General features: G+C 36.9%; 1 protein-coding gene across 2 annotated transcripts in view; it reads right to left on the bottom strand.

Annotated features, from left to right (window-relative positions):
* DPP10 (dipeptidyl peptidase like 10) overlaps positions 1-25552 on the bottom strand; it is a 563994-nt gene that overhangs the window by 34274 nt on the left and 504168 nt on the right. For both annotated transcript variants that reach the window (XM_057424792.1, XM_057424790.1), the window contains exons 8-12: positions 19089-19209; positions 14543-14697; positions 11796-11893; positions 3038-3161; positions 844-882 (exon numbers count right to left, since the gene is read on the bottom strand). In XM_057424792.1, coding sequence (XP_057280775.1) covers positions 844-882; positions 3038-3161; positions 11796-11893; positions 14543-14697; positions 19089-19209 — 537 coding nt within the window. The remainder of the gene's footprint in view (positions 1-843; positions 883-3037; positions 3162-11795; positions 11894-14542; positions 14698-19088; positions 19210-25552) is intronic.

Raw genomic sequence — 25552 nt, 5'->3', positions numbered from 1 at the left:
TTTGAATTATTAAAGGAAAATGGCTTGCTATAAAATCATATCTAAGAAAAAAAATATTTCTCATTTGCACATTGCAAAATGAAGCCTGAAACGTATTTTAAATAGAATGTGTTTCACTCATTTATTGGACAGCTCTTCTGAAACTATGGAAATGGAATAATTTGCTGACATATTAGATCAACATATTGTTTTGGGTATGAATTTAGAAATATTATTCTTATGCATTCCAATTAGAGAAGTTATAACCTCTAATCTTTGAACTCCCTGGGGCCTAATTTGGTGAGATTATTTTTTAATGAGAAAAAAATCAGCACAGTATATAGGAAATGCCTGAAATGGGATTTGTCTGATTTATCTTTAACCATCCAAGAGTTAGGTAGGTAGTTAATCAGCAGTTATCTAAGTGCTTACTTAACTGAATGCAGAGAGATTGGGAACTGAAGGGAATATTGCCAGTGAAACCCAGACAGGTGTCTCAGTTCAAAGGGCTGAATTGCTCGCTGGAAGTACATGTCTCTTTCCACAGCTGACACGGTCAGCTAGATAGCAAAATGTCCTCCGTGTGATGCTAAGTGGTGGGATTCCCACTACCAGAGAAACAAGCTGATGTTTGAATGCTTAGACAGACACTGCTATACTCCTCAGCTGTTAAATTAATTTAGGATCCTAGAAATTATTAAATTTGAAAAGGAATAGATTTTAATAGCTTATAAAATAACACAAGGAAACAGAAATTTATGTAATAAATATAATAAGTAATGTGGTTAAATAAAAATTATTAAAATATAATTAAATAAAGCAAATCACTTACTCATACATACAGAAATAGCATTTATACTATACCTGTTTAGGAAGCCAGAGGTCTGACTGCATTTCATATTTCTACAAAAAAAGAAAAAGAAAAATTTTTTTTTATGGAACAACTATAGATAAAAAGTATTTCCCACATTCTTAATAATAAAGGTCTCTAGCTATTTCATGAGGTTTTCTTCTACTGTGTTACAATCTTCACATCTCTTCATTGACACACTGAAATAAACGATAATTTAATTAGAGAGTCAGCTGCTTTATTCAGAGCTTTGGGTAGAACACCATGGAGACCTAAAAATGCCTTTTTCAGTCCTTTCTGGTTAGCTATCAAGAAGCTTTACACAGGCAGTTCTATTAGTTTTCTACCTCTAGGCATCATCTGACAACTGGATGTTTTAGGTCCTTCACCAACACCATGCAAACAGCCAGCATCAATCTCAAATTGTGAGACCTTCTCAAATCACCATCCCTTGCTTTAATGAGCTGTACTGTGGCATAAGTGAAGAGAAAAAAAAAAACAACCTCAAATGATTGCTTTTTATTTGTCACTTATATTTTATATCATGTCATGTAAAAAAAAAAAAACCAAAACCTCAACCAGACACTGTGCATGCATTCCTGGAAAAAAAACACATCAACTGCTGTAAACTGTCACAGTCACACTAAAGTAATCAAAACTTATTAGCTGCAGAAGCATCTGTACATATACAGCCCGAAAAATTAAAACCCTGTAGCTACTAGAGCAGCTGGTTTTATACAGTACTTTTTGGAATTGAGAACAAAAATGCTAGGGGGAAAAAAAAAAAGGTCTACAGTTGAATTAAAATGGTGTGATACAACATTAAATTCTCACAACAAAGCCCCTTTTCTCATCCATTACTGAATTCAAGAACATCACCTTGTTCTATTCGATGCAATGTAGGAACCAGCAGGGTTACAAGCATGAGCGGGGTCTGAGCTGCACCCACTACAGTGATACTGTATTGCTACCCTTCCTCTCACACCTAAAAAGATCCTTCAGTGCACTGTAATTTTTCTGGAGCGGGACTTATTCTCGCTGCCTTATATTATGCTCTGGATGACAGTACTTTGAAGCACATAATGGTTTCCTTCCAGAAGCGACTGCTCACAGAGGTTCACGACTGACTTTCTTAATAAAAGAGCACAAAGCTTAGAGAAACCAGATAAAAAGCAAGCAAATTAACAAATCTCCATGTTCACAGTCTTAACCTATGGTTTGGGGACTTACATGCAGTTTCTGCATCAGGAAAAGCAACTTGCACTACGTACCAAAAGAAGCAGACAAGCTCAGAAATAATCCCTAATACTTTAACATGACTGACTTCAGTAGTAGACACTGATGGGAACCTTTTGACTCATAGGCCAAACTTATACCTGCATTAATCACTCATAACCATTTCTACTGCCAAATTATACCCTCTACTGCGGAGCATTTGCTGGTACTGATATTAGTATGTATAGAAAATATTTACACTTTTAGCTTATTCTGGGAAGAGATCGTGACTCAGAATGGGAAAGTGGCCAACTGCATTCAAGATGCAAGATTGACTGTGAAAATGGAGAGATGTAATGCAAAAGTGTCAGAAGTCAAAGTCTGGGTCAAGGGATGGGATGTTGCTGAATTCAAACAAAAAAACGTATTTCAGCTTGGCTTATATTCAGAATATAATATCCCTGTTGCTTTTCATTTTTTTTTCAATAACTTTTTTTCCTAAAGTTATTTAATTCTGCTGTGAAATTTGCAGGAATTACTGGAATTGTACACCTTCCCCGTAAACATATTTAGGCTGTGAGAGACAGAAAGATCTGAAATGAAAGTCTGTAGGGGGAGAGAGGAAAAATCAGGCAGCTGAAAATATCTGATGGAAGACAAACTTGTCACTGCATTAGTTGCATCCAAAGTACATGATGTTCAGCAACCGCAGTTTCCACTGAAGTTAATGAATGGATGAAGCTTCATAATTCTGGAGAGATCACTCAAAGTTGCTAATTACATGAAATAATTTCACCAGATTTGGAGTTTTCTTACATCCATTTCCTCCCTGTTGACTTATATTGAATTATATTCTTATGTTAAATTATATTCAGCTTGCAACTGCTGCATTTGCAAACTGATGTCCGAAATTCTTTTTCTGAATGTGAAGACAAAATGCAGGGAGAAACCTTGAAAAAAGAGCATAGAAAGCATAGGAAAAATCCAACTTACCTTGCTGCAAGCCCCAGTTGTGGCTTCACAAACTGTAAGGATGGAGTGATTCTGAGGTCTGTTTAACCATCTCACCACAGCCTTAGTATTGCTTACCCATTTCACCATGGTAATGTAATATTCCCTAAGTAAACATTTGAAAACACAATGCTCAAATCATTCCTATTCAGATCAAACATTATTGAAAAAAAAAAAAAAAATCACTCAAGAATGTCCATTTCATCAAATGTTGGCTTTATACCACATGACATTATCATTATTGAGGGATGGAGCAAATAACACTAAATGTCCAGCATTTCTGTTCCTGCAAGTGGGAAGGATCAGTTCTAGTGCGTTGTCCCCCTAGGAAATCTGTACTCTGTTAGTTCCTCCTTCTCAGTCATTTGGAATATATAAACTTTATCAACTCTGAAACATAATACTTGTGAAGCATACATTTGCAAATACACATGAATCATGTATTTGCCCGCCAGCTTAAAAGCAAAAACTAAATTCCAACAAAGCCAGTAGTTTCCTATACTAAATCCCTTCAGAAGACACATATTTTTGCAAAACAATAAAGCCCTACTACCAAACAAAAAAAAACAGGTCTGTAAGTCTGTAATTTCAGAGTGCAGACAAGACCACTTTAAAATGTCACTTGTTATAAATAACAAGTACTTTATAACGGGACTTCTGCATAAAAGGGAAGTCACACTCAGCATCAGTGTGTGCCATCTTCTGTTTTAACAAATAGCTCATAATATCAGTCAAATTGTCTCTTAACCCTGGCTGAGCAAGGGATGCTTCCTAGGCACAGACTCATGGTATGGAGTATCTGCCTTCCTGGAATCCTACTAGGCTGTTAGACTGGGGATGTTGTAGAGGAAGACCTGTTGCAGTTTGTCATCCCTGTCAGGCTATTTGTGCAACAGTGGAGTGAACCTGGAGTGAACCTTTTGGAAACTCACCCCCCCCCCCCCCCCCTTTAAAATAAGGGTCTTAGCTTGCACATAATTAGGCTTTTAATTTAATGCTGATGGAGATCTCATTAGTCTTTGACAACACGTTTAATTATACATTCAAAAGACTTCTTACTAGATCAAAAATGCTAAGCAGTGCCAAAATCAAAGTTGCATACAACTCTGATGCTGCACATAGGAGATGCAGCAAAAAACCTACAGCTTCACCCAGCCTCAGTCTAGTCCTATGTTCAAAGAACACAGCTGAACAACCCAATATGTTTCATGTTTGACTTAGTGAGACAGAAATTTTCACATGTGGATATCAGAATGATGACTAGAAATGGTGACTTCAGGTATATGCTGAGTCTAATATTTATGGTTTATGGTTTAAAAAGCCTTCTAACTTAATGAGGAGCAAAAATGTATGCCAAAAGTAACAAAAGATCTAACACAAGACCACATGACGCAATCAACAAAGCATTGATCCAACAAACAAACCAGAGTGCAACATCAAATCTCAGTTAACTGGCTCCCCATGCCAGAACTCAATAAACAAGAGATGAAAACTTCTCCCTCTGCAGTTCATAAGGAAATTCAAAATCATAGCAACTGTGCATACAGAAACCTGAAGATAGCCAAAAAGAAATATTCAAAATGCATATAAATGAGGACTGCCTTCCTCTACCAGTACTTGAACACCAAGGTAAGAAACATCCACTGACAGCAAAGCCTAATTTATTCCCAAAACAAATTCTACAATTTGAAAAAGTCTTCAGTGAGGGATGAAAACAGAATATTTAACCATTCAGAATCCAGCTGATATAGTAATTAATAGTCCAAATCAAACCATTACATCCTTTCCCACCACTAACACAAACTCCTCAATTACTGAAATGAAAGCAGAAGATAATTTAAAAATTCCCTGTTTTTTCCCCCCTTCCATCTACTATGCATAAAAATATGTTCACATGTCACTACATTATACTTGTTTATTAAGAGTGTAGTATAATGTGTATACATAAATATATATGTATATGCAGAAATGCATACCCTTCTGAAATTAAATACTGTCTCCAGGTAATGTTCCTTTGTAAATCACAGTTTTGCAGTTTATCTAGTGTTTCAAATATACAGTGTGCATAGACACATACAGGGTAGTAATATTGTTGCAGGTCAACAGATATGACCAAGTCAAAGTTTGTAGAAGAAAAGTGTATGTTTTATTAGATTGGCTGATACAGTTGAATAAAACCAGAGAAGACTGCTAGGCAAAATCTATTTTAATTCTGAGGAAGCTGCTATCAGTTTTTTTCTCCGAAATATCTGGCATTTTTGCCATTAATGTACTGTAACAGTAGTGAAAATAAGTGCTTTCTCTTTCCCTCCAGAACCAAAACCACGAATGTACTGGTATTACTAGACCCTCTGCATTTATTCATACAAGTTTCCTCACAGCACCACTTTAAAGAGGAAAGACTATGACTGCTTTCTGGACAAAGGACTGAAGCAAGATATTACTTTAGATACTACCCATTTAATTAGGGGCTTTACAGCACTTTGCATGTCCAGAGAATAACTTTCATTTTTCTGGGGAACATTTCTTAAATCAGACTGTGGATTAATTTATTGCATGTCCAAAAAAAGTAACAAACACAAATACTGATTGCATGTTAGTTTACTGATTAATGTTAGTTTAAACTCACTGTATCACACAGGGGCTGCATGGCATAGACTGAATCAAGTTTTTAGCATTCAACTGGCCTAAAAACCAGACTTTTCTCTCTTGATATGGCTTGTTTTATTCAAGCTGCATCTCCTCACCTCACTCCTAGATTTTTTTCCTATACTTTGTTTAGCCAGTTCCAAGGTTTTTCTTATTGATCCTCTTTCTCACAGCAGGGTCACTATAAGATGATCATGAGAAACTTAAAATTTGTTTTTTGATACCCACTTCCTCTATCTCCACCATCTCACCTGCTCTCAGGATTCCCATTCAAATCCCTGATTTTCAAGAAAATGTCATTCAATCCCTGACTCATAGACCTGCCATTTTGGTTTTTAGCCAGTCCACACTTCATGTTCTAGCTAAGTTTTCATCTCAGACTTTCTAGAGTCTCTTTCCTCACATTCTGCCCTAGGATTGTTTTCTTTCTAAATTCCAAAGAGAGCTTTCCTCTTTACTTACAGGCAGAAAATGCAGAAAAGGCAGTCTCCTTCTACAGCACCTCATGATCAGTCAATATTAAAGGAACTTGTACATGACTCATTTTATTCGAAGCTGGATTGAACTGGGCAATGAATAAAACCAAGAGCTTCAAGCTCCTTGTCGAGAGCTAATTCTGATTCCACATTTATTCCACATAAATCTGCTGCCTGGCTTCAAATTGGCATAAGGCAGTTAGATAAGGCAATGAGTATAAAGAAGGTATAGCTTTCCCCTAGGTCAGTGAGCCAGGAAAATGCCATGTATGCAGTCAGCTGAACAGCAGGAGCTGGAACATCTCATGTATGCTGAGGAGGTGCTGTACATCAAGAAAGATCAGATTTTAGGGCCCGAGTTGGATGGCGGGTATTCAGTGAGAAAAAAACCCCAACTGTAGGCATTAAGAAAGCAGTCTTTCTTGAGTATATGGAAATTCATTTTTTTCCAAAGACTTGTAACTTGATGAAATCTGGATTCATTTTTCACTGCTAATGAAAACATATTAAATATCAAAGGTGCTATCATCCTCCACCGAGCTTGAAGGCACAATTTTTAAAACCTTTATTTCTTATAGAATGTTTTCCTTTATTTTTATTATCTCAATTAATAGCTGTATGGAGGTAGTTTAATAGTTTGCTAATACATTTATCATCATTCAAGAATGTCCAGCATGTCTTGTTTCACTTGTAAGTTTTGGGATGTTTGTGACTAGAAAGATATATATGTGTACCTTGCTGGCTGTTATTGTAAGTGCTTAGCAAAGTCAACAGAGACAGTAAACTGAATAAAGGAAAGGGATTTGCATTGCATTACACTGGAAGCATAGTTACAATCATAATTGAATTTGAACATTAAATACTGAGATTTGAAATAGACTAACATTATAGGAAGATAACTCGCAATATTAAGAACCTACTCAAAAAGTAAAAATTTGCAACTTCATACCATTCACTATAATGAAGAAATCTGCTCTAACTGTGAATCAACGAGCTGATTATGAAAGAAATCTGCTCATAAGAATAGCTGAAAGACATTTAACATTTATGTCAATGGAAAAAGAAACTTTACTTTGGTTGATGGTTTTAATAGATTTGGATTTTGATAATAAATACAACAGGGTTCACCTAAAGAAAGCTAACCTATCATGCTCTACTAGTTTACTGGCAGGTTGTTATCTAAGAAGCTAAACAATAGAAACTTAGCCCATGCATAATGCTCTAGAATATTTACTATGTTTTAAAATTATTTATATTGTTGTGTATTGAAAAGTGTATGAGAATTTACAGATACTAACAGAAAATGTCATTCTCAGAAATGTGCATGGAAAAAAAACCCCAAATTGAGACATTATAGTTGGACTTGATCTTGAAGGTCTTTTCCAACCTAGTTGATCTAATGATTCTAGTTGATTCTATGACCTGCAACGCAGCCATAGTTTGTTAGTATTTTGGTATACTACGCAACTTTATCTATGCATACATTGATGGATGAATGCAGTTTTCTTCTTTGACTGAGCCACAGGTATTTGACTGGAAGAAGATTTTCTAGCTCCTCTCCCCATTAGAGGGGAGTTGGTGGGAAGCATCACAGTCAGGCTAACAAGCTCTGGTCCCCATTTCCTTCCAGCCATAGGACCTTGCCACGAGCACCTTGGCAGCCAACTGATGAACTGATTTTTCCCCTTGAACCAGATTGGTATAGGTGATGCTTTGCCTTTATAGGTGATGACAAAGCAACCTCCTTTAGCCTGTTGGCCACACTCCTCCTAGAGTGGTGCAGCCGAGGTGACAAGAAGAGTGCACTTTTTGTCCTCTATTCAGCCCCAAGCACAGCTGCCATGGCAGGACGGTTGGGCAGGCTGCTAGGTCCCAGCCCCAGCTGACCAGAAGCTTGTCCTGGTCAAGGTGCAGAACTTGCATTTCTTTCCACTGAACATGGCAGGGAGTAATCAATAAATTCCTTGGCATTGTGTGTGAATGCTTCACTAAAGTATGTGAATATATTTTCATCCTGTAGGCTGAATAGATTACAGTCATTTGCTATAAGGTATGACAATGAATTAATCCTTTCAATTAACCTTGCAAGCTAGCTATTAGTATTGCCAAGTTACAGAAGAGGGAAGGGGCAGAAGCTTGGAAGAAGAAAGTAGACATAGCATAAGGAAGGAAAGGTGAAAGTAAATCCTAGTTTTCTTAATGACAAATTGCACCCCCCTCCCTCCATTTCCAGTTAGAATCAAATAAGCTTTATATTCCAAAGCAAGGCTCAGATAAATCGGCTGCCAGAGGTACAAAACTAAACTTTCTAGATTCAAGAGGTGATCTCAAACTAGAAGTACATATATATCCAAATGATTCTGATGATTTGGAAAATAAAAAAAATGGTGAGGCTTGCGAGAGCATTATCTGAATTTATGCAAACTCAATTTCTTAAGTGCTTCCAGTTCCATTACAAATGATTAGTTAAAATCCTTAAAATAATCCAAATTTTCATAAAAAGTCAGAAGGGTATTACTGTGTATTTCAGTTTCTTTAAAAGCAGACATATATAAAATGAGAATATGGACATCTAGCATTTTCTCAGGCATTTAAATACTATTGGAAAAAGTAAGAAAAAGCGCTGACTTATTTTCTTATGGGGCATTTTAGAACTACCTGGTCAGCAGCATCTGGGAATAGTGCAGAGCCAATGCAGCCTGCTCACTATGGTGGAGAATGGGAAAAGCAAACTGGATGACCCTCACACTGAGACTTTCAAGAGCTGATACATTGTTCTAGAAGAAAAAATCTTTTCATCATGTATGGAACACAGCTCTAATAACTCAACTGCAACTTCTTTCATGTGTTATTTCACTTCTCTATCTGTGTTAGAGATTTCCACTTTGCAAATAAATAATTTTTTTTCTGACAGGTCTAAATTCAAGCATGGAGTTGATAAATGAGACTATGGAATTTCTTAATATGGTATTAATACCTTATATCTAAATATCACCAGTTACAAGAAGTCTTCAGGTGTCCTAAGGTGCAGTGGCTTGAACTGACCACTTGTACACCATATTGCTTTTGTTAATGTTTGCAGCAGGAAGCATTAGCTTTCCAACTGGAACTTCAGCAGCTAGCAGTGAATGAATGAACACTTATTTTATCTTACATGTACATTTGCTTTCTGTGACTAATGAGAAGAAAATCCTGCAGTACAAAAACATGTTTGCCACTGAAGGAAACAGAATGTAATTGTACACATAAAATGGAAACACCAAGTTTTTGGAAATTAATTTGAAATTAAAATAATTGCACAGAAAACAACCGTATGTTCAAAGGAAGACTGTAAACCTTTAACTATTGTTAATAAATAGTAGAAGGTAAATTTTCTCCACATATTAAAACTTTCAGGAGTAAATTTAGACATGTTATTGCTATCTTTATATAAGAATAAACTGAACAAGACTTGGGAAATACTACCAAGCACTTTTACAGAGCCACTGCAAGAAGTAAATGAAGGCAGAACAAGCAATTTACTCAATCTCACAACAAGTTCCCGGATGCCCTAAAAATCAGAGAAAAGCTGGGGAGAGTGGATAATCTGAATGCTACTTTCCATGGCTAAAAGTAACAGAAGCCCCCTTCCCCACCTATTTGTGTGGTTTCTCTGTGTAGGAGCGAACTTCTCCCGTAACAGCAGCTGGTTATGACTTGCACAACTTGTATTTCTGAATGTTTCTGCCCTGAAAGATCCATATAAATATATCTCATAGCGTCCCATTCCACTTAATTCTGAAAGACTCCCATGACCTATTTACTAAATGACTTCATAATGAATGGATTAGAAAGGTACTGAAAAAAATTGACCACAAAAAGCTACTACTTTTATTAAAAAAGTTAATACTTGAAAGCAAAAATTCCCAATCACCACAAACTCCACAGATTTCCACTCTGGAAAGCCTGCTAAAAACTCATTCTTCCTATCTGTATACATATCAATATATGGAGATATATATGGATTGATGACCAGTGTGATGACTGACTGCTGCTGAAATCCAGAGTCAGAATGCAAGATTTACAGTATACTTGGCTCAAAACTATATGATTTTACTAAATTTTGCAGCACAGTTTTTTTTTTCCCCCTTAGGGATTTACGTATTTCTCTTTTAATGGCTTTGTACTTTGTGACATTCAAATGACAATTTTAATTATGTTTAAGAGAGTGAGATGCTAATCATGATGGTAAGGAATCTCTTTCAGATCTTATACTGCTACTTAAATTAATGAAGGGTTAGCAAGCAGTAGGAGAGTTTATTATGGCTTTCAGTAGTGGTCCGGCAACAGAAAGAAAATAGTTCAAAAAAGTGGAACTCATTAAGAATAATTCCTTTCACTAACACAGTCAGTGAGCATTACAGTTGACACAAATAATTGCAAGGCAAAATTCACTATTAAATTATTCCTGCACTAAATTACAGTACCTCAGTTTGTGCAGAGGAGAGCTACACCAGCTTGAAATTGGTTGCAATGGTTGTAAATCAATGCTCATTGTTAACATCCTGACTGTTTTGGAAACAATGACCATAAAATCCTTTGGGGTTTGCAGGAACTGCAAAACCAAAGGTGGTTTGTTTTTGTTTTTCATCTTTATTCATGCCAATCCTTTTTCACGCCATTCTCCATCTGAAAATGCCCTGAGTGAAGTGGCACTTCCCTGGCCCTTAGACTGCAGCTACATCTGCACTGTAGTAACTGTTACTACCATTACCATTACCTTTATTATGTAACACTTTAGAAGATCATTAGTATATGCACTGAAACTACAATAGCAATTTAATCAAGATCACTGCAATACCCATGGGAAAGGATGAAAAGTTCTTTACTCTTAAACAAAAGTTTCACGGCAACTCAAGCAAGGGCAGGTAATTGGGAGCTTAGCTTAAGGTAGTAACTTCAGCAGGAAAGTCACCAATTGCAGCCAGACCTCATTACTTCAGCTTCCAGGTCAAAGGGACTGTTAAATTAGCTCAGCAGTTCTGAAGCAGTTTCTCCTGAAAAACAGCACTGTCCTTCTTAGTGTGTGATCTTATGGCATTGCCTCTCACCTGTCACCTCACTGCATCTATCTGCCGTGATGAGAAATGACATTTTCTGTAACCTATGGGATTTGAAAAGTTCAAAACATTTCTCTCAAAATGAGGGAACCCCCTGATTATGTGTTCTGTGCATTAGTAAGACACTTCTATGTTCTGCAATCTGATTTCAGAAACTGAAAAAACCAAGCTGGCCCACAGCAAGGGAAGTCTGGGAGTGACTGCAATGACCTCAGAAGCAGAATAGTGTTCAGCCCCTTGACCGTAGCTTACAATTCCTAATTTCATACATTTCAAGTAAATTGGAGCTTCTCAGGACGTCGGCTATCAGCAGATCTTAGATCCCTGTGATTTTTAAGAGCAGCACGAATCCGGTAGAGCTGTATTTTATTTTATTATCATTATGTTGAGCCACAGGGACAGAGATCAAGTGCATTCCAGTCAAAGATAAGTGTTATGCTGATGTAAAAAGGCAATTAGCCTAAGAGACAGTCAGGTTAAATCAAACATGAATTTCAAAACAATGAAATTATATACCTTGATTTAAAGCTGTCAGGTGGCATCAGTTCCAGTGTATGTGCTGGTCCATACAGATTGACTACAAAGAGCTTTACTGTTGGGTTTGTTTGACCTGCCTTTGAAAAAAGAAAAAATAATAGGAGCTTTAGAAGCACTGAATCGGTGACAGCTAAATAGACTCACTCGTTCAGTATCTTTATCATAATGGGAAGTTATTAAAATTTTAAAATCTTAAATTTTAAAAATTAATTTCACAGACTTATGAATTACAAAAATAAAAGTATGAAGCATTAATTGAATAATTCTCTCACTGCCCTTTACTTTCCATGACCTTCCTGTGCAGAGCAAGTGACCAATGATAGGAGTGGCTTGGCCTATTTCAGTAAAGTCAGCTGCAAAAAGTTGGTTCCTAAACCAGGAGTTAAATACACCCTCCAGCAAAGTCTTTTCCAGACACTATTGTTCCTTCTTCTAAAAGCTGCTCTACCTATATCTGGGATAGCAGTCCTCCTCTTCCTTCTCTTTCTTTACAGTTTTCTCCTTGTCTTCCTTCCCTGGTTTGCTGAGCTGGAAATCTGTATTTTTGGCTCTGTTTAGGACTCAGCCGCTTTGGCAGGCCAGCTCTAAGAGAGACAAAATGGTTCTTGCTTCTAAAGGGGAATAAAATGGCAGTTCAACATATATCTACTAGGACGAGTCTGATAAATCCTGACAATCTACTGGGAGGGAGGACTTGTCCTTCCTGTAACTTGGCTTGTTACTAAGTCATGTTCCTAAGATGAAAAGAAAGAACTGGACATAGAAAGTAAGACTCTGCAGGGATGCAAGGAGATGCTATAAGTCCCACATCCCTGTCCAAATCATATCACATCTAAGCTCCTTTTTCATGTAAGTCACAGGAGTCATCCAATGCTATACAGTGTATTGGGGCTATAGGGAATGAAAAGCAAGTGGGTTTGACTCCTGTTTAATATTGGGAGGGCAAGGTAAAAACCTGCCAGCCTGGGCTGGTCTCCATGCAGGGCTATACTGCCCCAACATACTGTCTCTACTACAAATATCTGTGGCTACAGGTATCTGTAGCTCAATGCAATTCAATACAAGGTCTCTACAGCTGGGGAGGTGCTGGGGTCAGTGTGGTGAAAACTGAGCGCTTCTTAAGCCTGCAGTGGACGTGGGCAGCTGAAGGTGTTTTTTCTATCTGAGCAGAAAACTCTCATATCCACATCTCTCCTTCAACAGCAAACAGCGTCAACTCCTCTACCGCTCAGGGCCTCCTCATGACAATTTAAATAGCACGAATTTTGTATAATCCTCACATTTGTTCAGTAGTGCAAGAACTCTTTACATTGAAATATTACTTTGTTCTCTACATATTTAACAAAATTTAAACTTCCCTTCTTATATTTTTTAATACAGTGTGCATTAGGCATGTACACAGATACACATGTCCCAGTATTCACAATTGCCTGTGGGTTTCCTTTAATTTTTAAATCATAAATATAATTTTCTCCAAAGGTTTAATTCTATGATAACTTTTTTTCATCTCTTTTCCTGTACCACAAGCTTCATTACCAATTAATGATGTTTAACAGTAGCTAAATCGGCATTAAATTGAGACATTAAAGAAAGATAATGTTTTTTTCATTAATGAGATTACTGAAGTACTATTCTGTATCACCTTTATGCTGAATTGCTAATGAAATGGAATTACTCATTTCTTGTTTACAAAGCTGACTTTTAAAAGTATTCCTTATTTTTTTCTTTGCTCTGTTACTCAAGCCTTTTACCTAAGCAAGTACATAAACCACCTCTGAAAATATTGTTACTTCATTATGTTAGAGTATTATTTCATAGAAGAATACATTATATCACACATCATATTATTTCATAGTACTTGGTACAGTCTAACTGTCCACCCATCAAAAATAAAGGTTCATCACTAAACAAACAGTACCAGGAATAGGGTAACACTAATATTTTCTAAAGCTCTAAATTAACTTCACTCGAAATGTCAAAGGAGTGCCATATACATGGACGAACTCAGACACTTTGAAATTGCACACAAGGGATGGATTAAACCAGTAAGCTGGAAGATAATACCAGTGCTGGAGCTCAGCACAAAAACGACAGCTAGAGAGTCACCTAACTGGGAAATCCCCAGACAATTAGTAATTTCAGACATTATCCCTGCCGGGGCTGTTCTTTAACTTTCCAACTTGAATCTAAACCACCCCCTCTAGATCTTCTGGAACTCGGTGACAATTCTAATTTTCCCCCTTCCCCTCCCTCCTCTTCCTGATTAAGATGACCAGGAAAAGATTTTACTGTGGTTTATCTTATTCAAGGCCAGTCTGTTACATTTATTAATAACAGCATCATTTCCTGAGATCTGGAATTCCATATCTGGATTACACTAGTGAAATGGAACATGCTGCATGTATCACTCCAGTTCAATTGTGACAGTATCTTATTTTTTTGTGCAATCCTTCAAACATATTACCCTTCTCTCAGAAGTGGTGAATTGATTTTACTAAGCTGTATCAATGATGAAATTATTATGAATTAGTTTGTCTGCTGTTCCCTCACCCAGTTGATTTCCAGCAAAAGGTGTCACAGTATGAAAAAAAAAAAAAGGTATTTCCTGAAAATCAACATAAATAAAATTAGCCTCCGTTGCTGTCTAGAAACACTCCTTCCATGTGATTGAATACTATCACTGAACAAAAAAGGGGAGGTGGGTACTGCACTCATATTCGTCTTACCTTAGGATATCGATACTGCTTTCCTTTTGGATACAGACCACCAGTAAATTGGGGAATAACCATGTTCGGTACCAATGAGTCATTTATGGTCAGAAATGCCAGTCTTTCGCCGTCTGGAGACCACCAGTGGGCAATGTGAGAATGAAGAAGTTCCTCTGCAAAACCAGATTTCCTTATGGTCCATAAAAATAACTACCACATAGTTTCCATCTCATTCAGTTGGCACTGATTTGTTCTTTCTGTGCCCACTTCAAATGCATCTGTTGTAATTTCACTAATTCCACATTATCCCGGGTTGAATGTTTGGATAACAAGGTGTATTGAAAAGCCAAACTTTAACCATTTTCCTCAAATGAATACTTCTATTGACATCAATAAATCATTTACATGTGAAAGATGATTTTAAATGCCATATGCTTAGTTCTATTACATTCCATTAGATGTGTTTAATTAATTTTTAAATTATTTGCACAATTTTAATAGGAAGGTATTTTTAGGATTTGTTTTTTTTTAAATAAAACCCTTTAGCATACCTGATTTCTCTGAGCTGTGGCACCTGGTAACATGAGGACTCTCACACAGTGATCTTTGTAATCAGTCTTGGAGTATAATATTTTGCCTTTTTTGTCTCAGTTTAGTACTCAATTTTAATTCTTCGAAAAGTCACTTTTTCTGCAATGTAACTTTTTTTGAAAATCCAAACAAATTTTTTTCTTTTATTCAAATTTTACTTGATTTCCAAATTAAAATAATCCTCAAAAATGTCATGCAATGTTTTATTATATTTATTGTCATTGTATTTTGTATTCAGAAGAAACAAACCAGAAACAACCATAGAAACAAGACATAAACTGGAATCCCAGTAAAGCAGTTCCAGACCAATTCCAAATTCACCTTGCACAGGTCTTCTGCCTTCCACTTGTGAAAAGACTTGGAGTTTTTTCCATTATGTATTTGATATGTTGACTCATTTGCTGAGTATTTTGTATTTAAATTTGAAGAATCTGGCTGCAGAACTAATTGACAATATATATTAACAGGAAAAAAGGCCTGACTATACATCTAATAAAGATCCTGCCTACAAAACTACTTAAAGTGTTAATGAAGACACTTCAAGATGCTAATCAGAGTCTAAAAGTTCTGAAGCGGCTTAATAGTTTGTATTATCTCAGATTAGGTGCAATGAAGCTGGGACCTATATTCAAAGTCATATATTCTGGGCCATGCTTCTCTCCCTGGCTGGATAAGTAAAACCTTTTATACAAGACAACAGCAGAGAATGAATGGTGAATATCAGATAGCAAAAATCACAGTTCTGCTTGTTTGAAAATATTACTGTTTGCATTCAAACGAGGTTATTCACACAGAGAAAACGCGATTCCCAAATGCTCTGTAAAGTAAAATGCTAATAACAAATTTATGCAAATGATAAAAGTAAACAATTAGGTCAACTCAATGGAAAATCTCTTAACTTCATCTGGACAACATTCACCCTTCTCAGCTTCTGATGCTATTAAAAACACTACTGACAGCAGAGGACTGCTCTAAGATAAACAATGGTTAATGGGAAAGAAGCAGTACACTGATTCATGCCTGCAGACATGGACTGTGGTCCTCCAATGTGTAAAGACAGAATTCCCTTTTATCCTTATTTTAATTATGTGTATTGTGGAGAAGAACCCACTGCTTGCCTGCATCCTTGGCAACCCAAAGAGTTCTCCATAAGCCAGGAAAAGCAACAGCTCTTTGGGCTCAGGATTAAATAACTTGGAGAAGAATGGGCAAAATCACTTAAGGAAGGCTTTAGGATATGCACTAGGAGAAAGGACTGGAGATATGTATCACCTCCCACACCATTTCAGAAACTTTCTAGTTCCAGAATAGACACCTTTTGCTTTTCCTTCTCAAGACAAGGGTATATTTATAGCTGTAGAGATAGGAAACAAGAACAAACTGGGGTGTTAACTGATGAGGAGGTATAAGATATTTGGATGAATTTACCTGGCTTCATTTCCAAAAAAAAGGAGAAGCAGGTGCATGACCTTTTTGAAAATCAGCCAGGTATGAAACTTATGTATCCATGCATTTACAGTAAAAAAAAAATGCCAATAGCATATATGAAGACGTCCGTATTTTGCTGTCAGCTAAAGAAGTTCTGTGAATCTTTAAAGCCTTTCAGTCCTCAAATATTCATTAATAAAACGTGTCTCTAGGAATGATGGGCACACACAGGGAAGCAGGAGCATACCCTCAGACAAGCACCATTGCCACTATTGTGCTAGTGGCACTTGTTCTTTCCAAGTTACTCTATTCTCTTTTTCTGATCATTGTGAGATATTTACAGCTTAAAGAAACATTTGTTTTATCAACAGTTTAGTTGATCTTTAAAACAAATAAAGATACAAAAAATCCACATAATACTCTTTCAGATACTGAGATAAATAGGTAAGCTGACATATAAATTAAAAAAAGCATTCTGGCATGTTTCAAATGAAAGAGATTAGTTTTGATTCTCTTTAGTTCTTAAATGTAGCTCTCATGAACAAAGGTCCAAATCATACTAACCCTCCCAAATTTTTTCCATTAAAATATGTCTTAAACTTCTACCTTTATAATTCTTAGATGTACTACTCCATCCCTCCCAAACAGCTCAAATAAAATGCCTGGTCAATACCAGTAATATATCAGTTGCATTAGGTAACACCAGTTGCATTAGGTAACCTTTTGTGGTCCCTTCCAGCTTGAATTATCCTATGATATCCTTATGATCTTTAGCAGACTTTTAAAGAATCTTGTATTACATTTTGTTCAGTGCAGTAGGGCTGTATAATAATCCTTCATTATATGTTGTTAACTGCAGTTCCATGCTGCACCCAGCTGTACCCCAGTCTTCTCTTGAAACACAAGCTGCCCTCTTCTGAACAGGTGTCCTCAAAATGCTTGCAGAGATGAAGCCAGAATTGCCTTGTTTCATCCATGACTGTGACTCTTATTAATTTCACTTTATTTTAGCAAAACCTGGATACACTGTATCAACTTCACTGAGCTATATATGCTTACATTCTTCAATTTGCTTGCAGTCGTATGAGATTTGAAGAATATGGAATGCATACAAAAATATTCTATTCCAAAGACATCCTTTGACCTTAAGTTTTGAAATATGCTGCTAAATTAAAGCAGTACAAAACATTATTAGAAACCTCGGAAGCGGGTAACTATCACACGCAGGCATTTATACGGCAAAGGGATGTAAACTATCATTCTAATTTCACAGTTTACTTGATCAGAGATCTTATTAATTCATGAGGTGTGCTATCTGTTACTAATTAGTGAAATGCCCAAGTGGTATGAATAGACCATTTCCAAGGGCCACACTTAAGTTCCTTACTTTGTGATGTAACACCATTCCTAAAAAACACTCTGCCCTGCAAAACTCTACATATGGGAAGTTACATACTTCAAGTAATGAAGTATTTAGCACTGAGCTATTTACCTATAAAATTAATGAGTCCCATAGAAACTAACTGAAATGTGTATTAATTTTAAGCTCCTGTACCAAGCTGGGTAATCTACTCCCCCTTCTTTTTTTTTTTTTTTTTCACTTATTATTATGTTAAAAGCAAAGAGAAACATTCTGTGGTACTATGCTGAAGATGGCTTCTGAAGCCAGATGATATAGATTGAGTTGTCCACTCCATTTTGGCACTGCTTGCAAGCAACAGCAAGTTTGCCAAGAGCCTAGGCCAGGCTGATGTAAGCAAAAGTAGCAGCCACTATTGAGGTAACAATATGACACTTTTAGACCTCGTCAAAGTACTTGAATTGAAGCATGTTCTTAAAAGTCAAGCATGATGTTACTGACTGGCTTGAGGGGCTGGAGTCTCTCGTGAGACATGCTAACACACAGCACACTAACCACCACTGAGGCTGAAGAAAACAAAGTCATAAAGAAGTGAGGCACCAGGCAGTATCATCTTTGGTCACTTTTTGCTGTGTATCCACATAAAACCAATTCTGCTTCTATGCTACAATTCTGTGACTTCTTCTATTAGAATGTTTTAACTGTAAACAGATCAGCACTGCTGTTCAGACAGGCAACAAACTGACTCCTTTCCCTCTTCACTTGTGTTGTAAACCCTGAACAGCTCCAAAGGTATGAATGGAGTTATTCTAGACAAGCAAAACACACAGGATGTTTAGTTTTATTTGAATACCTCTATTCGAAATGCCAGCCCCACTGAAGCTGGCAGTAAAACCCCACATCAAGATTTCACTACTACAGCATTTTTACAAACTACCTAGTGTTCATAATCCATTTGATATATTTGGGTTGAAATTCCTCTTTCTGAGAAAATACTGTTACATGCAAAACAACAGTCAATAGAAAATATGAACACATACAAAGACAATCTTGCAAGAAAATGAGAAGCCAAAGAAGCAAAAACAACCTTAGACAGCATTTTCTGAAATTAACAGATTTGCGCTGTTTGGTCTGTATAAGAATCTCTCATCCATTTTAATAAACAGATATATTTGTCTGGCTTACCTTCGTATAACCAGTCTGCAATTCCATTAAAAATAATTCCTTCTTTTCCTGAAGATGTCAGGCGCAATGAGCTACTCTTTACATCAGGCTGATAGTAGATGTTATTTTCAAAAATATAAATCTGGATGTAGTAAGAGGGATGGAGAGAAAAAAAAAACATTTTGGCAGATATAAATGAATGTTCAGCAATGAATAATTTCCTGAGGCTCAGAACAGTGTACTGAATAATTCAGTATAAGTTTTCACCAACACTGGCTTCATATTTACTTTTATTATCAATTTGGACAAACTAGAACAAACTTTTAATACTTATGCCAAGGCAAATTCTTTGAGATTGTATTACCTATTGAAATGTCTCTATATACTGTAAGAAATGTTATTACATCCCTCAGAATCATACAGGAGACAAGTTTTATAACAGTTGGATAGATAAATAAATTTTCTGTTAATTCCATTCTATCTAATAAAATAATCTGTTTTTCTAGCACTGAAATCAGACACACTTCTGCAAGCACATACGGCACAGTACATACATCATAAATGCAAGGTACAGCTTTGAGGGTGGTGAGGCACTGGAACAGGTTGCCCAAAGATACGGTAAATGTTCCATGCCTGGCAGTGTTTAAAGCCAGATTGGACAGAGCTGCAGGCTACATGGTCTTAGGAAGAGGCATTCCTGCCCATGGCAGGGGGCTTGGAACTAGATGATCTTAAAGTCCTTCCCATCCCAAACCTTTCTATGATTCTAGCATTCTAACAATTCTATGGTTTTATATCATGATGTGAGAACATACTGGAAAAGCAGCATACTGTTAACTCTTTTCAGCTTGCTAACTCTATTTCTGGCTCTAACACACGAATATTTTACCTCAAGTGTGCTATATGAATTCCTTTTATTTTCAAGTCTAGACTACTCTTCCTTTTCCTGTAAATAACAGACTAGACAGACAACCCTCTCCTCCTTCACTGACACTTCTCAGCCTTGTCTGCCTTTTCTTTTTCTTGCTTGCTTTGTTGCAAAGGACTTCAGGTTCTCTTATTTCCAGAGACTGAGCTTCAGGCTCCATGACAAAGTCACTAAAAGAAAGATAAAGGCCAAAAACCCCCCAACAAACTATGGGACTGAGGGGATGGTAAAAAGGGCAGGAGACAAATACAGTGATGATGAGGAAGGCTTATGACATGGAAATTCTTAGCCATACTGAGACATACTCAGCCATATGTCACAACACGCTGGATGTCTGCCTTTATCAGTCAGGAGACCTTCACGCACTTCACTGCAGCACAATTTCGGTACATGCTTGTCCCTGACTTCTTCATTGTCGCTATCTTTCCCAGCCCCGGTTAATAAGAAACAAATGTTTGAGATACTAAGAAGCCGAAAGCTACAGATGGGTATAAAAAAGGAGAGCCACTGCTACTCACATTTTCTGTAACAGTACTCTTTGTCCTTTTTGTCCCTACCTTTACATTCCTCATTTTCCTGAGTTGTCAATGGCTCGTATTTCAGCTACAATCATCTCAGAGTTGTAGTTTTTTTTCTTTACCTTTTTGTTAACAATGGTCACGTGTGTGCTTGCACAGTTTAACAATGGAATCAAACTAGTGTCACTATTACGCACCATCTTGATTCACATTAAGAAAATTCAGCTAACAGCACTAGAGAACAACACACAACAGAAATTTTTGTTACATTATTACATCAATGTACACTGATGTATGGAGTCCCTGGGACTGCTAACATGCAATAAATATATTTCCAACCAAGACCTTTTTAAAATCCTAGTCATTTATCATTCTTACACTTCTATGATAAACAAGAGAAAATACTAACCAGAGAGCAAATTATTATTACCACTATTGCTTCTGATCTCTTTGTTTCTAAATTACCGTCCAAAATAGATTTCCCAATGAGTCCCCAAACTAATGGCATTTCTCAATTTTTAAAAGTAGACACTTCACAATTTCTGATCCAGAATTCAATAAAACTGAAGTTTTTTTTTTATACCGTGAGCAATACAATGATTTTGAGTCATAACTAGAAATCAGGGGTGATTCTTTATGGTCAGAAATTCAAGATTCAGCAGTGAGCTCAAAACTGAAGTAAAAATAGTTCATCCAGTCTGAATAAACCAACAAGTACTGACCAGTACTTGCATTTACAGTTTTATAAATAATATTTGATACACCGAGAATTTAGAGGAAGCTGATGTATTCTCCAGCATTAACACCAGAAGAAAACAAGGATTAGAGAATGCTGGATATATCAAACTTTTAAAAAGTATAAACAAACACTTCTTGTAATATATAATTGCACAGGAAAAAATGTACATTTTTTTCTAAGGTAAAATAAATAAATACAATTAATAAAAAAGAGGCATGGTTAATTGGCGAATCAAGAAACACAAAAGAATTTAGCCAAGTAATTGCTACTTAAGTAAATTAAAAATGTTTCTAACAGACTAATTTACAGGTGAGAACTCCTCTATTGCCTGTTGCTTAGCAAGGAGAGCCTTCTAACAGATGACAATCTTTTCTTATAAGGCCAGGTTGGACAGAGCCTTGGGTGACATGGTTTAGTTGGAGTGTCCCTGCCCATGGCAAGGGTGTTGGAACCAGATGATCTTAAGGTCCTTTCCAACCCTAACTATTCTATGATTCTATGATATAAACAACTGCTTTTAGGAGATTACAAAAAAAAGCCTTCTTGATCAAATGATTCTATTTTGCTTAAGCTTCCTTAATTAAATGAGCTCAAGCTAACTGATTTTTAAGATCAGAAGTATCATTTTTGCTTCCCACCCCCCTTTTCAGGCCATTTGCGTTTTTAACAGTGAAGACACCCTTAATGACTTGTCTCTGCAATGTTTGGAAATACTTTCATTTAAAGCCATCAGTGCCAATCAAAGTACAGGATTAACAAATACTTGTTTTATGACTGAACCATGAAAAGGTCTTTAATTCTGTTATTACTAGTTAGCAGCATTGTTAATTCCATTTGACACATTTCAGAGAAGAGAGTATCTCTGAGGGAATACTCACTGTTGTGCCACCGATTGCTGGCTGTCTTAGCTTTATTCCTCATTTATTTCACAAAGCAGCTTTGTCTTCATCCTCAAACAGTTCTCAGTCCCCTCTGAACATCACCACAATCCTCTTAGTCTACTCTTGTCACCCAAAGTTTCTCTTTTCTCCCCATCACTCATGACAGGTGTGCTTTCAACTTTGGAACCTACCTCAAAGAACAACTTTTTCTTGAACATATGTACTGGGACATTTTACAGTTCTTGATAAACTTCAAAGCCACCCGGTGGCTCCCTCCCTAGCAAGCCTCAAACACATAAATGCCTCAAGCTTGTTGCTTGGATAATGTTAATCATGAAAAATAATCTATTTATGTTCCTTTGCAAAATGTTTATGAAATACAACTACTCATGTTTCTCCACATAACTAAACAGCATGTAAATGCACACTGATGATTTAGGGTTGGCACACGGTCAAATATTTCTCTGCATGGCCTGCAGCATTTTGAAAGATCAATATCCCCATGCTTGAGCCTCTAAAAACATCTTAGAAAGATTCACCATTATGGTTAGTCATTTAATGTCATTTGTAATTTTGAATAGTTGTTATATTTCAAGAGGTGCCATTTTCCACATGAAGCCTGCAAACTGCTGCTTCTATCGATAGGAATGGCTTCATGCACGCTTCCTACAATGATGCTGTCTATCCCCTGCAGTCAGGTCTGCATTCACTCCCATTCCTGAATGTGCCAAAGTGCTCATCTGTAGTTATTTAAGGGAAATAAAGGTGTGGGGGCTAAAATTTTGATTTCCACAGCAAAACAGGCAGCAGAGTTTTAATAGGAGTGACAACTATATTCTGAAGGCTGCTAGTAGTGGCCTCAGAGGCTCCTTGTTTCACTTGCCTGCAAATCCAGGCATCGAAATCAATTCAGCACAAGTACTTTGTGTAGCCACAAAAAACAGTCTCCCATCTGACATCACTGTCAGAACAATGCAGCCAAGAAAGACATTTCTAAAAGGCATACTCCTTGTAAATTTTTCTTCCCAGTATAATGTTTATATAGTACAAGTGTACCTCATATGTAACTCTAAAAATAGATCACAGTTTGAAATTAATTTTGTTCACAATATTGCTTGGTTTTGTCTAGCATTTGCACATACAACAATGATCAGCAACTAAGTCTGTGGGCTTCACGTCCCTCTGAAATAACTATGACTAGAGGAAGCCTGTGCACAACAGCTACGGTTTTACCAGCAAGCAGTGAAATGGGCTTTTTTTTTTTCTGCTGCTTATTCCTTGGCTCCTGTTTGCCTGCTGTGGCCACACCACCACTCCATACCTGACCTGCTGCAAAAAGTGGCATCAAATGTGAAGTGACTGTAGGAGGAACACTCATACTGGTTTTATTTTACGTAGATTATCACAAGTCCATCAATTCAGAGTAGAAATGGAACTATTCCTCAGCTAAACATGCAAAAAATCCTTCACCATGCCCCAGAAGCAGACAAATTCCTTAAACTGTCAAGCTCTCCCCTCCCTGAAAAATTACCTAAGATCTTTTTCTTTAGGTCATACATTTTTAGCCTTCTTGCTCAGTTTAAGCACTGCCACCCCTGCTTTCTCGTGAAAACAGTATCTGTAGAAAACTCCTAACAGTTCAACTTTATGCTGCACTAAAATACATTCCCAAGCTTTTCTTTCAAAAATACAAAGACTAGTTGGAAATTTTTATATTTTAGGTGGCAGCTGCTGATGCTGCTTAGGTGCTGTACAGCAATACACAGCAGATGAATTTATGAGCCACAATTTGGTCTTTAAAATTGAGTAAACAAGAAAGCAAGTGTCTGGGAGAGAACTCAGGCTACTACTTTTCCTACAACTAAGACTCTCAAATACTGCAAAGCAGATAGCAAATCACAACACCAGAATAAGAATAATGGAGCAAAACAACAACAGAAATTATTCTTGGAGCAGAATCTTGCAAATACCTGTGCGTAAAATCGTGACTCCTGTAAGTAAAACTAAACATGTGCCGAAAGGTTCCCAGGGTGGGGACTTCAACATACTTCATTGCTTTGCATATTTTGTTTTGGGCCATGTCACATAAACCAAAAACCTCCCTGGACAGTCTGTCCCTACTCAGGTATTTGGGAACAAGTAAAAGGGCTTTTATTAGTATACACTTGTGTCTAATTACTACATCATTACAGAAATGTTGACTGTAGCTACTGAATCTTACAAAACCTTTAAAAGAGGAGTTGCTAACTGTGTATCAGACTGGTATTCTCGTGAATACATCAGTGGCTTTGTGCCCAAAATGCTTTCACAGTTTTCAGGCATGATGATAAGAAAATAAATTGAAAAAGTCACAAAATGGAACCAGGCTATGCTATCTTATATTAAAATTATTATTACACTTTTCTTTTTTTTTAACTTCTTCTCTTTACCATCTTTTACCACATTTCCCAATTACTTAAAATTATGCTTTAGCTACGACCCTTACTTAATAATGTTGCAAATGGGGATAAATATAAAAAACTATGGCCTTAAAAAAAATTTGACTTTGTTTTCTTAGAGATTTTGCACGGCAAATCACATCAAGCCTCAAACCAATTGAAGAAAAATACACAGCATTTCTTTAATTATTTTAAAAGTATTTTTCTAATTAATGAAAGAAATCTGCAATAAAGTTTAAATTAGTGACAGATTAATTCTTGATAATGATCACATTTATTTCAACTAACTGAAGAATTTGAGGCTCTGCTTGGTTTAATGTTCTACCTACAGCACTAATCCTTCTCCTTTTTCCATATCTGTCAGCCTTTCAATTACTTTTTTCGTAAAACTTCTAAATTAATTTATTCCAAACCACTTTTTTTTATTGTTTGCAACTCGTTTCACAATTACATGATTTTATTTCAGGCTGAGGTCTTAAGCAGAGCACCCAGCCTGAACAGTTAGTTCCAGATGGCAGACAGCTGTGAAAACAGAGACATCTAATCCCGCAGCTGAATGGTAAACCCAGTGCCAATAGCTGGAGAGCCCCCCTGTGTGTCTTTAATAATTCCCTACATTACAGGCAGAGAGAAGCTGCTAAATTACAGAAAAATACTCCATTTTTTCCCTTTAGGTACTCCACTGAAGCCTTCTGCATGGGCATATCCACACTCAATCACTCCTCTGATTGCAGGGTAGACTATCAGCGTCAGGACAAGCTTTTTACTCAGCAGTTAGGCAGCAGCAGCAGTTTGCCTGGAGCTTTGTGGGGGTCACCATGCGATCACTTACCCCTGCACAGAAGCAGTGACTGTGTCCAAAGGGGGGCTTTGAGCTCTCTGTCAAAGCAGGGGGCTCTAGCAGAGGCTGCCAGCAGCCAGTTAGCCCAGGCAGTTGGGCGAGTCACCATCAGATATTTGCATGTGTTCCAGAAATTCATC

The sequence above is a fragment of the Pezoporus wallicus genome, unplaced genomic scaffold, assembly GCF_028554395.1.
Source record: "Pezoporus wallicus isolate ANWC-B61680 ecotype Strahan unplaced genomic scaffold, APGP_CSIRO_Pwel_v1 contig_8394, whole genome shotgun sequence".
NCBI classification, from domain to species: domain Eukaryota; kingdom Metazoa; phylum Chordata; class Aves; order Psittaciformes; family Psittacidae; genus Pezoporus; species Pezoporus wallicus.
The sequence above is the reverse complement of the archived record's forward strand: the minus strand, read 5'-3'. Positions and strand labels throughout refer to the sequence as shown.